Below are 16,153 nucleotides of genomic sequence, written 5' to 3'. Positions count from 1 at the left end.
CGAACGCTGCGCTCTACTATCTGCGCGTCGTTTCATTTCGACACGCAATGTGCTCACGCTGGTGTTTTCAAGACCTACGAGCGCCTACGAAAAAGGTATTACTGGCGTGGAATGTTTACCTTCGTCCGCCAGTTCCTTCGCGGCTGCCACGAATGTCAGCGGCGGAAAAATCCGCCACATCCTGCAACATTTTCATTGCAGCCACTTCCATGCCCAGACCGCCCATTCGACCGTGTAGGAATTGACCTCTACGGACCACTACCATTGACAATGTGAGGCAACCGATGGGCTATCGGGGCTGTGGATCATCTTACACGGTACGCTGAAACTGCTGCTCTCCCCACAGCTGCAGCACAAGACGTTGCAACTTTCATACTCAATCGTTTTGTGCTTCGCCACGGTCCTCCTCGCGAACTCCTCAGTGACCGAAGGCGTGTTTTCCTCTCCGATGTAATCCAAGCACTTTTTCAACAGTGCCATATTGTATACCGGAAGAGTAAAGCCTACCACCCACAGACGAACGGTTTGACTGAGCGGTTTATCGTACTCTGGGGGACATGCTCGCGACGCATGTCGCTTCTGATCAAACAAACTGGGGCCTCGTTCTTCCATTTGTGACATACGCGTATAACACCGCTACACAAATCACTACCGGGTTTTCCCCATTTTTTTTCTTGTACGGTCGCCAACCATCGCACACTAGCGACACTTTACTGCCATACTCGCCAGATCCTTTCGAATGGACGCCTGTCTCGGAAGCCGCTCGTTACGCAGAAGAGTGTCGCACGCTAGCCAAGTGGCTTACTACAGCCAACCAAAAGCGCCAGAAGGAGACCCGTGACGACGACTATCGTTCTGCACCAACTTTCGTTCCTGGAGCACTTGTATGGCTGCATGTACCTCCCTGCGCCCGTGGTACATAATCCAAGCTACTCTCTAATTACCACGGTCCCTACTATGTGGTCGAGCGTACCTCACCCGTGAACTACTGAACCCTTCACGCCACCGAGTGACCGTCGTCGGTGTGGACGTGATATTGTCCACGTAAACCGTCTCAAGCCCTACTTCGACCCCCTTGTCCACACGTGTTAGATCGCCAGGATGGCTTCAACTTTTTCGCCGAAGGTAATTATAGTGAATAAGAAAGACGTTGATACCATCAGCTCAACTATCATCAACACAAGAAGAAGGCATGAGATCAGCGATCGAGCTCCGTCATCTGGGTCCGCCTGCGTTCCTTTCGAGCTACCACCCGCTTGCTCAGTTCCTTCAATAAACCCCCTTTACAATACCGTATTTACTCGATTCTACCGCCCCCTCGATTGTAACGCGCACCCGATTTCCACGAGGAAAAAAAAAAAACGTAAGACATCGATTGCAACGCGCACCCATTTTTCTCGCTGGCCCGCACGACCACACCACTCGAAAAAACGACTCCTTTCGGGAGCGTCTTCCATTTAAATGTGAGGTACGGCGAAGCTTGTGCCCATCTGACGTGTAACAGAGCATTGCCGTCACTGTAGTTTTACCGTGGACCGATGTCAGCACGCGAACTTGCTTCACCCCCTTCTTCTCGACAGTTGTGGTGCCAGGCATGTTGAAGTAAAGAGACGTCTGATCAGCATTCCCGGTTTTGCCCAAGCAGGTAGCCGTTGTTGTGCCGCAAGTTTAGGACGAACCTCTGAAAACTGTGAAGCTTTTGATCGTACTCCTCCGCAAAACTTTTCGCATATGCCTGGTCGCCTTCGAAGGGAAAAGCCTTTCCTCTTCATAAAGTTAGTTAGCCAGCCCCTCCTCGCTTTAAACTGGCTCCGCATCAGCCCTTTTTCTATTCTAAGGCTAACTGCATAGCCCGCACTTGGAGCAGTTCTGTCGTCACGGGCCGCTGTGCCGCTCGCTGCTCAAGCACATACTCGCCGAGCAGCTCTTTAATTTGCGGAAACCGACCTTGCTGTGGTCCACTGAAGCCTTTGCGTGAAGCTTTGCTGTCGACAATATTCTGCTTTTGTTTCCGCCACTCCCGCACACACGTTTCGGGAACTCCAAACGACCGCGATGCAGCCCGCTTTACGTCCGTTTCGGCACACGCGGTGACTTTTCTTTTAAAAGCGGCACGGTGGTGCACTCGTCGAGTTTTTGGAGTCGGCCCTTCCATGCCGTCGATGCTAATGCACACCAAGATGACGAACTCCTCAGCACACGTACGAAGTGCCGCATATGGGAAACACATAGGCAGAAATGGCCGACGCGCCATGCCGACGCACGTAGGGGGCGGCCATTTCGGAATGCCGATGTCAATAAAACGACCGTATTCATTTTTTTTTTCGTACTCGATTCTAACGCGCATGCGATTTATGAACTTGCTTAACCGGAGAAAAGGTGCGCGTTAGATTCGAGTAATTACGGTATATTTTTTTCTCCATGGCATTAGCGAGGGCCGGCGTTCCTCCGTATTTGCGGCAAAAATTTAGACCAATTATTGCGAGAAGGCATAAACGTTGGACCCGCAAACTAGCCAGCACAGCAAATGATCAGCCCTGGTTACTTCAAATAATTGCAAGTTCCTTGCCTTCCATTTTTTGTATGTTCTGTTAATCCAAAACCCGCTTAAGGGGAGATGCTACTCGAAAAAGGTTTTTTTTTATTTCATAACCCAGCTCCTTGAAATTTTAGGTGTTAGTAAAGCTTGCAGTGCTGATTTCATAACTGCAATTATTTTTTTGATAGCTATAGTAGTTCCGGAGTTACTACAACTTTGATATCAAAATATAGTGTTTTTTGTGCACATAATAAAGCTTACTAAAAATTTTCACACAGAATTGCAAAAGGGCTCATTCTGCTGCACTTGAGCAGTACAATACAGAAAAGTACCTCAAACAGAAAATTTATTTGCTACATTGAAAAAAAAATTAAAAGTACTAAATGCATATTTTACATCTCTCTATCAGTGTATCAAGTTGTGTAACAAAAAATCTGTGATGTATAATGCAACCTAAAGTAGATACTTGTATTCTAGAGTGGCTGATTAAGCTCTGTGCAAAATTTCATCAAGATAGGACTATTTTATGCCTAAAAAAGATTGTGCACAAGATGAGAGAATTACCTCAAAATGGAAATTGAGAAAAATGCATTTGAAAGTTGTAAATATGTTTACTCATGATTACACAGTGCGATTTGCACAAAACTTGGTGATATCATAGAAGGGACACAGCTAGAGCACCTAAAATTGTCCTGCTCCATATGTGGATCCTTCTCGCCGCTTGAGAAGGGAGTCATCAAGGCGCGCTTTCTTTGCCACGTTCCGCCGATGGGCCCTTGCCTCGGCTGTTTCACACGCAGACATTCTTTCGATTCTCCTCTGGTCGCGGGATTGGCCCAGGGTGATCAGTTGATCTGGTGGGACTACACCAAGCTCCTCTAGCACGTGTTCAAAGCTTGAATGTCCTTTATTGAACCACAACACGGCCATAGCAGCTGCAGTTTCCACTGTTGTCCGGGAAGCAAACTTAGTCTTCGGACACAACAACCAGATTTTGCTGTTCAAAGATTCTGCAGCGTTTTGGGTCTTCCCTTGGATACAACGCACCAGCAACTTTTCATCTGTGAGCCGCTTGTAAATGGGAAGCACAGCCAATCCTTGAGCCTTGGTCAAGATTGGTGTGCGGTCGGGTGGGGCCTCCCCAAGCGCTTCGGCTCGCCTATGCTTGCACCAGGAAGTCGCCCCTTCTGGACAGTATCGGTGGCTGCCTGCTGTGTTGCTCGATGATGAATGGAAATATGAGGCCCAGATGGCACGATGCATTTTCAGAATATCACCTCTGTTGTTTGTGATTGCAATACAGTAATAGTTCTGCAGCTTCTGAATTGTGCCATCTGTCAGCTTTTCCCCTCGTGGAAGTCGTGTTGGCAGTTTCCGAAGTGCAGTGCCTAGACGCTTGGCCACATGGTTTGTGCACTCCTCCTTGTCCACAACAGCTTCACCATATACCTTGGCCTCAGCGACAGCGGTATAAGCTTTGCCGTCCCCATCAATGAGGAACTTGGTGAAGCGCAATGGTGTTGTGTATGAGGATGTCCTGCCCCATATGCGCAAAGCTGCCTCAGTCTCCATGGCATGAGAGGAGCACTCTGTATTTTTTTCGCAGACAGGTGTGTGGAATGCTAGCCATATTTCTTCCTCATCACCCAAGTCCTGGTGCCGGCTACAGGCAAGGCAGTAATTCGATAGCACTTCAAGATCTAGGCACAAACCAGTGTCCACAGACACAGCAGTGTCGATGCCATTGTGGCTCTTGTGCCCTCTTTTTTGCCATGTGCCATCATACATGACAGCAACATCAGCCCCATCCACTTTCTCTTTAGTTATCATCCGCGCTTTCGCCAGGTTTTCTTGCACACCTTTGGTAGCTGCAGCATGAACTTTTTTGCCGATTGCAATAAAAGTCTTATGATGCATAGGTATTGGCAGTCCAAGAATAGCGCAAAAACGCGACAGCTGTTCATGCCCAATGCCTATTGCACGCGCAGCCACAACTACCTTTACATTGACAGCGAAGCTGTCGCGCGAGCTGCCGCTTCGGTAGCTCCAGTCATCACCGGCATCGGTGGGCTGTCTTTCCGGCAGAACACGCCGCGAACTATGCGCGGCAGAAACCACTGACTCAGGACACTCACTGTTATCACAGTGCAGCTCGAGGAACGAAGAGAGGCCCTTACGTTTACTTGCGGTGTCGCGAACGACGAGTCCAGCGGTGTGGCATGTTGGACAAACAGCACAGCTTACCATCGATGTCAGTGCGCCGATGTCACAAAATACTCCGCTCACAGAGCCACAAACACTCTTCGGTCTTTCGCTTTCGAACTGTTCAATCTTTTTTTTCTGATGCGCTGATGAACTTGATCGCGGCGTCGATTTCGTCAAAGTTCCCGCAAGCCGCCGTATCCCCGCTGCCTTGATTAGGCCTAGTGGCCCGCGGCTCGCATTCTTCTACCGCTGCTTTGCGCTTCGGTTTACGTCGACGCCCTTGGTACTTGTTCTTGCTTGCAAACTTTCGTGCTCGGAAGTCTCGCTTCTTCGAGTTATCCATGGTGAACTCGGAAAAACATAGAAACGCACGGCAAGTGCCGATCGTCGCAAGCGCTCAGCGAGCGAGGCCGATCAGATGTAGCCAATGGCGGCCTCGGTAGCGTACCATGTGACCGGTAGAGATGCACGAAGCGGCTGCAGCTTGGCTATAAACCGACTTGGAAACGACTGTTTTGCGAAATTCCTCACTAAAATACGAAACTAGGGGGACGCCTGTACACTAGAAGGAGCCTTGATCTACACCACCGAACAAACCCCGATGGCGGACGTCATCGTGTTGCCGAGTGGCGGATTTTCAAAAATAGCCGTCGGATGCGTGAATTCGCGACTTCGGCAGCTACCTTCACTAGCGCAGATCGACTTTTTACCACTTTTTTGTTTGAATTCAGCTATGACCTTTGGGGAAATGATAGTTGAATGATCAAAAGTGATTTTAGAAGCAATATCTCAAAAGTGGAAATTTTCGCAAAAAACGCGATTTTTCGACCCGCATCTCCCCTTAATTCAAAGATTCCTCGCGGCCCCAGTGACCTCGAATTAGTGAGGTTTTACTGTATGTTTAAAATGTGCACCTTTTTCGGTCATTTCTTTTGCTTGGCATGTGCTGCAACACTTAGGAAATACAGTAAAACCTCATTAATTGGAAGTCACTGGGACTCTCTGAGAAATCTTCAAATTAAGTGGGTTTTCGAAATAACAGAACATACAAAACGTAGGATGCAAGGAACTTGAAATTATTCAAACTATTCAGGGCTGATCGTTTGCTGGGCAGGCTAGTACGTGGCTTCAAGAGTTATCTTTTCCAGCAATACCTGGTCACAATTTTGCCGCAAACAAGGGGAAATTCCGGACCTAACCGCAGTCACCAAAAAAACAAGACATCTTCATTGCAACACAGTAGTGAGACGCGGGAAGCATGTCGCCTGCTCTTCGATGCATCAACACATTATTCGCCCACTTTTTTCAGTAAAATAAAGAATTTATGAGTGGACACTGAGACGAAATTCGCGATGTGTTTTGGCTGGAAATCATCACCATTGAGGCTTTCGGCCCGAGGTTTTGAAGTAAGTGTTGCAGGCAAGAACTCCGCCAGCAGTGCAGGTGCGCAAATCGTCGGAGCAACTGGTACTCGGAGGTTCGCATACATCGTGGATTTCTCCAGACTGTCCTTTATTGATTTTTTTAAATTCCCAGAAAAAATGAAGAAATCGTGATGCGCTGACGTTGCGAGAAGCATGCAACACGCTGCCCGCATATCACTAATGTACTGCAGTGAAGCATATCTTGTTTGTCGCAGGCGCACATTTTAGCTGATCACGGGACTGTTTTTTTTTAGAATTTTGTTTTTCGTGCTGAAAGTAGCAAGCATGGGTGCTTCAGCTACCACTCATTAGTGTCGCTAAAGTACATTTGCTGTACAAAGCAACTGTACAAAGTACAGTTGCCCCATTTGCGACAAAATCGGAATCAGGAATTGGCACACTGCACATAAAGTTTTTGAATTAGCCGGACTTGTGCTGACTGCTGCTTCAAACTATCTGCCCAAAACTTACATTGCAAATTACGGGACCATAGAAATACTTCGAATCAAGTGAGATTACAAAATAACCGAGTTCGAACTAAGTAAGTTTTACTGTACATGAAATTTTTTGTCGTGTGCCAATGTCTCCCCCCCCCCCATCCCTTTTTTTCTTTATTTCAAAAGCGGCGCTTTTGCATCCAAGCACGCACACGGTGTGGCTAATTTAAAATGCGTGCATTTTTTATCATTTTTTTTCTTGGCATGTGCTGCCACAATTGAGAATACAACAGCTTCTCATTAAACGGAACCTAGAAGGAACCAGGAGAATATGTTCTGTTTAACACATGCTGCATTTACTGCTAGATGAACAGGGGTGCAGAATGCAAGAACGAAACCAATCTTGCTAGAAGCACTTGTTTCATTTACCAGCAGTTCTCTTTAACAGATTTTTGTTTACTGAGAGCCTACTGTCCGTAGAACTTTTCTTATGAGCTGATGTCTTTTTGTTCATTTTTTATTTTGTTTCTTTCGAAAGTGGTGCGCCAGCTTTAGCTTGTGCATCCAAGTGTCCGCAGTGGTGCAGCTGGTTTGAAACACTCGGCATTTTTAATCATTTCCTTTGCTTGGCAAATGCTGCCACACAACAAGCATATGTGGAAATTTTTAATGTGTCGATGTCGCTCTGTTGTTGTTTTTGTCTTTTTTTCCTTCCTTTCTAAAGTGGTGCCATAGCCTTTACCTGCACATCTGAGCGCGACAATGTTTGAGTCGCACATTCTCAGGAACATCAAACTATTAATTGGCAGTGTTTTCTGACTACGCTGAAAACGTTTTCCTGGGTCCTTTTAAAAGGAATAGTGACAAGGTTGTCAGTGACATCTTTGTTTAGCTTAGAAAAAATTTGTCATTCGCAAACTGTTATTAGGATAACGCCCATTTGATCACAGGGCAAGCCAGCAGTAATCATGCAGTTAACAGGAGGTTCTAATTTCCTGTGTTGTGGTGGTTTTTAATGCGCACGTCCAGTTCTATCTGCCCATAAGAAGCACACGACTACAATCATATAATTATGTGGCACAATTAATAGATAGCATCACATAAATTTGGTTTCACAACCAGAAAAACTGTTACACAGTTATATTTCTGTGGCAGTGGTAATCCCCAACTACCAGTAAACGTATAGAATGTTAGCAAACGGGTCACAACATTCAAGACATTGGATAATATAAATTCGTAACACAAAATGTTACGGAACTGTAAGGCTTCAAGAATAAAGAGTGCAAATGCACATGATCAACGTAGGTACGTGACAACAGAAGTGCTGAAGTATCAACTTTCAGTCTTGCTTTAGGAAAAAATGCAAGAAATCCTTAGAATAAATGAAATATCAAAACTGTGATTTAACAGCATGTCTTCCTATATGTACTACTTCGTTATAGTAAGATTCTACTATATCAGTGTAAATAACATGTATTACGGCTTACATGAAAGATGTAGGCTCTGCAAACATCCTGATAGCAGCCTGGGCCTACCTTACCTAGCTACACCAATTCTCTAAATTGAAAAGTTACCCGCTGTGAATACAACAAACAAACAGAGGCTGATAATAACCAGTGGAAGATACAGAGGTGGGGTGGTATGGGGACCGGCCCTTCCAAAGCCTGTGCCAGTACCTTTGATCCTCCCTTCAGTGCTTGTCCACCTCTCATAACTGATTATGCCAAATGAGTGGGACCACTCTGAGCATAAATTAATGGTATTTATGCTGTGATGAGGTTCTCCTGATGATATTAATTACTAAAAGCAAGAGAGTCAGGACCCCAACGAATGGCTGGATTCCACACCTGATCCTAACATGTGGTCTAACATAGCTCTGTGTAGCAAAGGAAGCACAATGTGTGCCATCGACAGGCACACACTCAGAAAGGAGAATATTGGCAGTTTTTATTTCATCTGCCTACTGCCGTTCGACTGTTTGTACCAAAATCTGGAGCTTAGACAAAATTATATAGAACAATTTCATCCACATACCTGAGTGAAGAATAGGTACGTTTTTCTTTGAGGGCAGCAACAGGTGTCCTAGTTGCCACAGGCGTGGCCACCTTAGTCTGCAGTGCTCCAACAGTGGCTGGTGACAAAGCTGCCGTCAAGTTGCTTGTCTTGGTCACCAACAAACTTTTCGTTCCAGGAGCTACGACTGATGTTGCTGGCCGTGGCTATAAAACAAAACATTATGAAGTCAGACTGGGTGCATTCCATAAAAGACTGTGCACACAATTATTATTATGTCGATGTAGTAATGCAGCCTAACTACAATTGTATACACACTTTTAACACACATTACTATGAACTTGTGTTTACACATTACAGTCTCAGCAATCAGTCCTACGACTGAGGGTCAATGAAAGATATAGCTGTCCTCACAGATATTAATTATATAAAGTGTCACATTCAACGTGCATTGTTTAAAGCTCCTGCAACTAACTACACAACCAAGCAGTTCCTGCTACTCTTACATGCATTACCACTTCTGAAACATATTTCTAATGATTAAATTCTAAGCCCCACCTTTCCACACTGCAGTTATAGAGTACTTTCAAAGAAGAGTGCACATATTTTGCAGAAGTTTTTCTTGCAATGAAGGAAATCCCATGGTAACTGAAAAGTGCCACTCTACAGTGCAGTTAAACGGCTGACCAATGCTGCCCCTAAACATTTCGTGGGTGAACAATGCCTTTGAGCAGAATATTGTAACGATCCAGAACTTTATTCCACAAGTTGTCTGTAGATGTAACTCTATGTGCTTATTCGAAAGACTAAATCCCTTTTTGTAGCTTTACTTAAATTTCTGGAAATGCTCACATTTGGAAATGCCTGCAAAGTGTTGGCTAATCAGACTTTTTGAAAGTTTAAGTGGCTTTTGTGCAACTGAAGAAATATGGTAAAACTGACCTTACTGCTCAGTTTGACATAAAACGAGAGTTAGAAGGCATTAATGTCAACACGAAACAGAAATGTTTTTCTGAAAATATTTTCTGAAAATATTTTTGAAGTTTAGGGTAAGTCTAAGTGAGCGTGCCATGTGTACAATGAGCTTTAACACTATTGGCTAAGCATGAAATGCTAAACTTTATGTCTTTTAGTTCTCAATATTATTTTGTCTAACAAACAAAACGAGCTCTTACGTTTACACTTTTTTCCTTCAAACTACTATCTAAATGTGATAAAAAAACAAAAGATAATAAAGATAATAATTTAATTTATTCTGGTGAGCAGTCTTTCCTCTCCTTTCCATCCCAAACCTGTTCCACCCCTCAAAACTTTCTGAGAGAGCCTTGACAGGCGTAGGTGCAAAACAGTAACCCACCGTAACCAGCCGCTGGTGCTGTGCCAGGACATTGTGGAGGTGTGTCGAATTAGCCAGCTGTGCTGCTAAGCCGGGGTTCGCTGGTGCCACAACCCGTACCTGGGTTGTCGAATGAGGTACTGTTGGCCGCGCCACTCCAGCTACCTGCTGGGAAATCGAATACATTTTATCCAGTTGAGTCCGTACTACTAGGATTTACTCGTGTGCCGTGCTAGTGTGAATACGGTGCAACGAACCTGAATATTTGGGATAATGGTTGGTGTTGATGGCAGCGTAACTGCACCCTGTGGTGGTGGCCGCACTCCTTCAATGGTTAGCTCTTTCGTCATAAGCGAGTGTCGCAGGTATGGAAGGCTTTTCTGAAAAACACACATCAAGATATTCCAGCCTATAATGAACTCTACTTAAAATCAAGCATGACTTGAAGTACTACCACAAACATCGAATATTGATTGATTGATATGTGGGGTTTAACGTCCCAAAACCACTATATGATTATGAGAGACGCCATAGTAAAGGGCTCCGGAAATTTTGACCGCCTGGGGTTCTTTAATGTGCACCCAAATCTGAGTACACGGGCCTACAACATTTCGGCCTCCATCCAAAATGCAGCCACCACAGCCGGGATTTGATCCCGCAACCTGCGGGTCAGCAGTCGAGTACCTTAGCCACTAGACCACTGCAGCGGGGCGCAAACATTGAATATTAGGGGTGTGCAAATGTTGATATTTCGAATATAAAGTGAACATAAATAAGAAAAAAAGTCTTCAAATATCAAATATGTCATCATCTCCCACCTCCTATCTCATGTCCATTGCAAGACAAATGGTTCTGAAAATGATCTACATTTTATCCCCCCCTGACCTCAAGATTTGATTCTATTTTATTCCTCCCAATAGACCTTTTTAACATGAGAGTGTTCTATGTCGGGATCCACCACGACTCCGCTGACGTATTTCTGTCATGAAATGACATTGTCAAATATATAACAGATCACAAAGAAAACAAATGAGAAGGGAAGATTTTGTTGCACGGTGTCGAACCAGCAACCTGTCGATTCCCAGCGCCCAGCGATAACCACTATGCCACAGAGCGAATGTTGTCAAAGATGATAACGGCAAGCTATTTATATACACTATACACCCTTTGGCACGCCTCAGAGCCCCAAAACTCTCGCACATTTTCGTTATCAGTCGCGAGATGGTGCAATGGGCTTGGGTAGTATGCGCTCCAGTGGTCGACACTCCATGGAGCATGGTCTCTCCTGCATGTGCACTTATCAGACCCGCAGTTCAAGAGATGACGAAGGTCACTTCGCTCGTCGCTGTGGCCACGTTTACAAAAGGAGCACCCTGCTGCCACACGATGAGGAATTGTGACATTTGTTTGCTTGTCCTCTGTATACTTGTGCACTCGTTTAGAGCGTCTTTTTTTTCTGTTTGAACAGCGAGCTTTAAGTGTCTAATTGTGCCGATTGCCAATTCCGATTGCAATCGTGCCGATTGCCGATTTAAGTGTCTTAAGCAATCATGCCGATTGCCGATTTAAGTGCGATTGCTGATTTAATTATCGTGCCGATAATTGTGCCGATTGCCGATTTAAGTGTCTAATTGTGCCGAGATGCCGATTCTAAATGGATCCACGAATATCATTGACCACTTGTAGAAACTAGAAAACCGAGTTGAATGTTTTTAATTCATGCTGTAAGGCATACCAGCGGGCGTCAAAAAAAAAAAAAAAGGAAAAGAGAGAGGCATTTCGGAACTTATGAGCTGGCTCAACAGTGACCCTTTAAGAAAACAGTGACCCTTTAAAAAAACTAGCCATATGAAAATCATACAGAGGTCTTCAAAACTAAAGAGAGAAATAATTCATGACTAAACTACACAGCAATACATTACAACTTGTCGGACGTATTTCATTTGAGAATTGCTGGCATGGCGTAGGCGGTGAGCTTAAGTGTAAGAGCAGTGACTGCTGCGGCGTGCAGACTTTTTCCATTAGCACTAGCACACCCGCTGCCGGCGCTCGTGTGCTTGAAAAAGGTCCATTTCTTGATTTTGTCACTTCATGCTACTCTTTTCTGTCCTCGGCCCCAATGAATCGTTAAAATCGGCCCCAATGAATCGTTAAAAGATATAAAAAAGAATGCGACAACAGCCCTCATTATTCCTTTAGAATGAACTATTGCATGTTTTGTGGTACCATAGAGGCTAATGTACCTAGTACAGGTGAAATCGTTTTTATTATTAGTGTCTTTTAAAAAAGACTGACAACTGCCCAGAACATACCACGACAAGTGGAAATCAAAAATACACAAACTATGGTAACAGAGCTAATTACACTGAACGCACTAAGTTATAATATTAAATTGCCGCAGAAAGCCACACTAAATCTTTCGTTGAACCATCTTGTAAGAATACATAGTACTATGTGATAGAAACATTGAAAACCTACATAGTCAACATGGAAGCCAGTGCTGCTTCTGATCATTGCAGCAGCAATGAAACGACAGTGCGTGTTGTCTGTCACTGCCATCGCTACAGCGTGCAAAGACAGCCGCTAGCTGCTGCATTAGCCTGCCTTGATGACAGACCCTTGTCAGAACAGTCAACGCTCGAAAGCTCACATGATCTGTCCTCGCACAGAAAATCAGTGAAGGCTTTTTCGAACTTTTAGCATGGTAGTGGCCTACTGAATTGGCTATAGCACTCCTGCCCTGTTTTTTTTTTCTTTTTCGAACGTCTATATTGCTCTTCACCTTCTTTCTCATCTTTCTTCACCATTCCCTTTCCCTTGGTACAGGGTAGCAAACCAGATGCCCCAATTTCTGGTTAACCTACCTGCCTTTCCCTCATTTTATTCTCTTTCTACAAAGTCAACAGCAACTATTTGATGCCACCATGTTGAACATATAAAATTATAGTTTTTATATTGTTTTATGCTATAGAGGCACTTGCACTTTATTCAATAAACAATATTACATAGTGATGAAGACAATAACAGGCAGCACAGCCTTAGTGGCAACAACTAGAACAGCAGACCCGCAACAAACCGTAGCGTTCCTCATGGAATGGCAGTGCATAGAAGAGCTTTTGTATGCAAACAAGTTTGTGAATGAGTGTTTCCTACGGCCTCCCAGGGGGAAGCAGAAATCTATAAGCGAATTTGCATTAAACTGGTGTTGGCACTATATAGGTATCACTACTCACACAGCAATGCTGGCATGTAACCGCTATCTCAATTGCTTATCACTGTTTGTAGTGTATTTCGTATATAGACCAGAATTTTCATAGCTTACAGGAGGCAGCCATCTTTAGTGGGGGCTGCTGATTACATATAACAGACAATTACGATAATACACGGCCTGTCCTTATCGCACCTTCGCTGTGCTAGCCACGTGTCTTTGCTCGCCATCAGACAAATATAACCAAGACAGCAGCCCCTGGAAGTGGGCGGGCCGAATGATGATAGCTCAGGTTGAAATTACACATGCTTGCTCTAAACATAGGTGCAAGAGTAGAAATAATCTGGTCTATATATACAGAGTCATTCCACGCTAAACATCCTAGCCATATTAGTGAAGATCTGATATATATGAAAAAATTGGGCCAATTTTTTGCATTAAAAACAGTGAGTTGCTAAAACATTTCAGACGGAATTAATTTTTGGTCATGTAGAATGTTCCCAGAATGTGCTTCGTGAGTTTTTTTTTTTTTTATAAAATTTATTTTGAGAGTATTGTTCTTTCTGTTACAAAGGCAAATTTGGTTCACATTTTAAGCCAAGGCCCTTGTGTAAGGTTTTTGAAGCTCAATAATATTACTGCAGTTTTTCTGCCATGTATGCCTCCAGAAATATCACCAAAATGTTGTATGCATTTTTCCCTTGTATTATTTCACTATTTGTGGATATCTGAGTAATAAATACTTAATTCACAGAAGGTATATTTTGCACTAAAAATATTTTAAGACCATTGAAGTTTCTAAATTTTATGAGAAACAATCACAAATTTCAGAAAACCATCATTTTTGTCCACACTGAGACGAAATTTGCATCACGTGGGGGCTCCTATTAAAAATCAGTCTGACACCTCAATCCAAAGCGAAAAAATAGATCTTGCATGGCATGTTTGATCACTACATTTGTTATGTTTTATTTTAAGACAGAAAATAATTTTTGAAGTTCCTCATTGATGGCTCTCTTCCAATACAATCATATGGCAGCTCTCTCATTGAAGTTTCTCATTGGCTTTATTAAAATATTGATAGTTTACTAACTGACTCAAGCATGGCCAATCAACTTTCAGATTTACAATAATTGCTCATACTGGTGCTTAACTTTCTCTTTCTGTGCTTGCATGTGCGAGCATTAAGTGAGAGGGTCCACTGTGATTTCAGAGTTGCAATACAAGAGTAACATTCAAGTGAAACTTTTGCCTTAGAAACTGGTAGTGCTTGCATTATCATAAAAAAAAGTTTACCCGCAATCATGTGACGATATACCATGCTTACATTTCAAACAAAAAACATCTACAAAAAAATGTTTCCGCAAAAGCAAGCCTCACTTTTAAAAATGGTACAAGGCATGGCTGTGGCGAAGAGTTGAGCTCCTTTTGAAGCTGATTTGTGAAGTCTTCAGGTTGAATCGTTCCATCCTGCAAGAAAGAAAAAAAAACAAAAACAAAAAAGAGCATATTACAAGCTGCTCTACCAAACAAACAAACAAAAAAGATATTGTGATAGTAAGCATGCTACTTACAATAAGTCCCTGGATGAGACCTTTGACATTGGAGGCAACTTGTTCTGGCTGATCACTGGCAAGCCGTATCAAAGTGGACAGAAAGTTCTTGCATTTTTTCTTGGCAGTGTTTGGAGACATCTGCAATGTGCAGAACATGGATTCGTTGACTCTCCGACACAATGGAGAAAAGGCTCTAATGGCAGATTTGTTAAACTAAGATGCAGCACAGAGTGACAATCATAGCATTGTGAGCTCTATAAGACAGATTGAGCATGCTTGCCGGCGGCGCTACGGCTATTCGGTTATTGCACAAAGGAAACAGCCAAACACGCGGACGAGAAGATGCCTGCCAAGGCAGCGCATGAATCTTTCATTGCAAGCCTGACAGCATCTGCCCAGGGCAAAAAAGCACCAGAGAAAAACAAGCTTAAGTGGAGAGGGGGCCCCGGGGCTGTCATTGGTGGCCAATGAAGGCAGACATGGCACAGCGATGTATGCAAGCATCATGTGCCACATGCAGTGCCCAGGCGTCTCAATGCCGGGAAAGGGTATGTGTGCCTTGAACCAGAAAATAAGGCCTGGCATTATAGCCATGGCCTGCTTATTGCTGGTCCCGGCAATCAAGCCGTGCAGGGCTCGCACAACGCCCTCGCTAAAAAACACGGCGGAAAGGGAGGGCACTCTTAATTTCTACAAAGTACACTACATGAACTCATGCATGTTGGAAGAAACTGCACAATTCAAAAGTTAATTAAATAGCGACAGATAACTACCTACTATACGTTTTATGCTTCTGAATAAAGCACGAAGTAAACAAAACAGAAGCTTGAGAGGGCCACTATGTGTACCTGAGACGGCGTTGTGGCAGCAGACTGGCTGTTAGCAACAGTCGTTTGAATGGTGAGAGGCTGGGTGACAGAGGCTGTAGTAGTAGTGGCTGCCACCTAAAAACAAAAATAAGAAATTGTGAACAAATGCATATTATATATATATATATATATATATATATATATATAAAAGCAAGAAGAAAAAACATATACCTTGACTGTTACAGTCTGCTGTGCTAGCGGCTGCCCCAGTGTTTGGATTGGGGTGCTGCTGGGCACTGTAGGCACAATGTTGATACTTGGCTGACCCTGTTGCAGGACCGTTCCCACCATTGGTGTTGCATTGGCCTGCAAATTAAAAAGTTGGAAAAAAAACATACCACCAGTAAATAACTGACAGCCCATTATGGTGAACGTAAACATCAAAAGCCTTCTCCTCAAACAGTGCATGATAAAGGGACACTTCCAGGCTCACAAAATTTCTGAGCACACTGCATCTGCTGTGTCTTGGTCTCTTCTTGGTCACTTAAAACATCCTGGTCTCTTAAAACTGTGCCGTGCTATTGACACAGGTTAATAATTTTTGGCTAGAAGCCAGCAACTGAAAT

At 43.9% G+C, this 16,153-nt stretch overlaps 2 protein-coding genes across 7 annotated transcripts in view; both read right to left on the bottom strand.

Moving 5' to 3' along the window:
* The window catches only part of LOC119186599 (transcription initiation factor TFIID subunit 4), a 133,860-nt gene that overhangs the window by 33,206 nt on the left and 84,501 nt on the right, over positions 1–16,153 (bottom strand). For 5 of the 6 annotated variants that reach the window (XM_075877422.1, XM_075877418.1, XM_075877421.1 and 2 more), the window contains 7 exons: positions 15,759–15,893; positions 15,567–15,662; positions 14,737–14,856; positions 14,543–14,632; positions 10,212–10,334; positions 9,976–10,122; positions 8,640–8,824 (listed from right to left, as the gene is read on the bottom strand). In XM_075877422.1, the coding sequence (XP_075733537.1) occupies positions 8,640–8,824; positions 9,976–10,122; positions 10,212–10,334; positions 14,543–14,632; positions 14,737–14,856; positions 15,567–15,662; positions 15,759–15,893 (896 nt within the window). The remainder of the gene's footprint in view (positions 1–8,639; positions 8,825–9,975; positions 10,123–10,211; positions 10,335–14,542; positions 14,633–14,736; positions 14,857–15,566; positions 15,663–15,758; positions 15,894–16,153) is intronic. The other variant, XM_075877417.1, reaches the window with a different exon arrangement.
* LOC142775695 (uncharacterized) lies at positions 3,131–4,559 on the bottom strand. The gene has a single exon (XM_075877423.1). The coding sequence runs from the start codon at positions 4,454–4,456 to the stop codon at positions 3,221–3,223; it is 1,236 nt and encodes a 411-aa protein (XP_075733538.1). The 5' UTR covers positions 4,457–4,559; the 3' UTR covers positions 3,131–3,220.

Source organism: Rhipicephalus microplus, chromosome X (assembly GCF_043290135.1).
Source record: "Rhipicephalus microplus isolate Deutch F79 chromosome X, USDA_Rmic, whole genome shotgun sequence".
NCBI classification, from domain to species: domain Eukaryota; kingdom Metazoa; phylum Arthropoda; class Arachnida; order Ixodida; family Ixodidae; genus Rhipicephalus; species Rhipicephalus microplus.
This window is presented reverse-complemented; position numbering and strand designations above follow the sequence as displayed.

Excerpts from the sequence above, each read along its gene's own strand:
- LOC142775695 (XM_075877423.1), bottom strand. The coding sequence starts at position 4,456 with ATGCATCATAAGACTTTTATTGCAATCGGCAAAAAAGTTCATGCTGCA.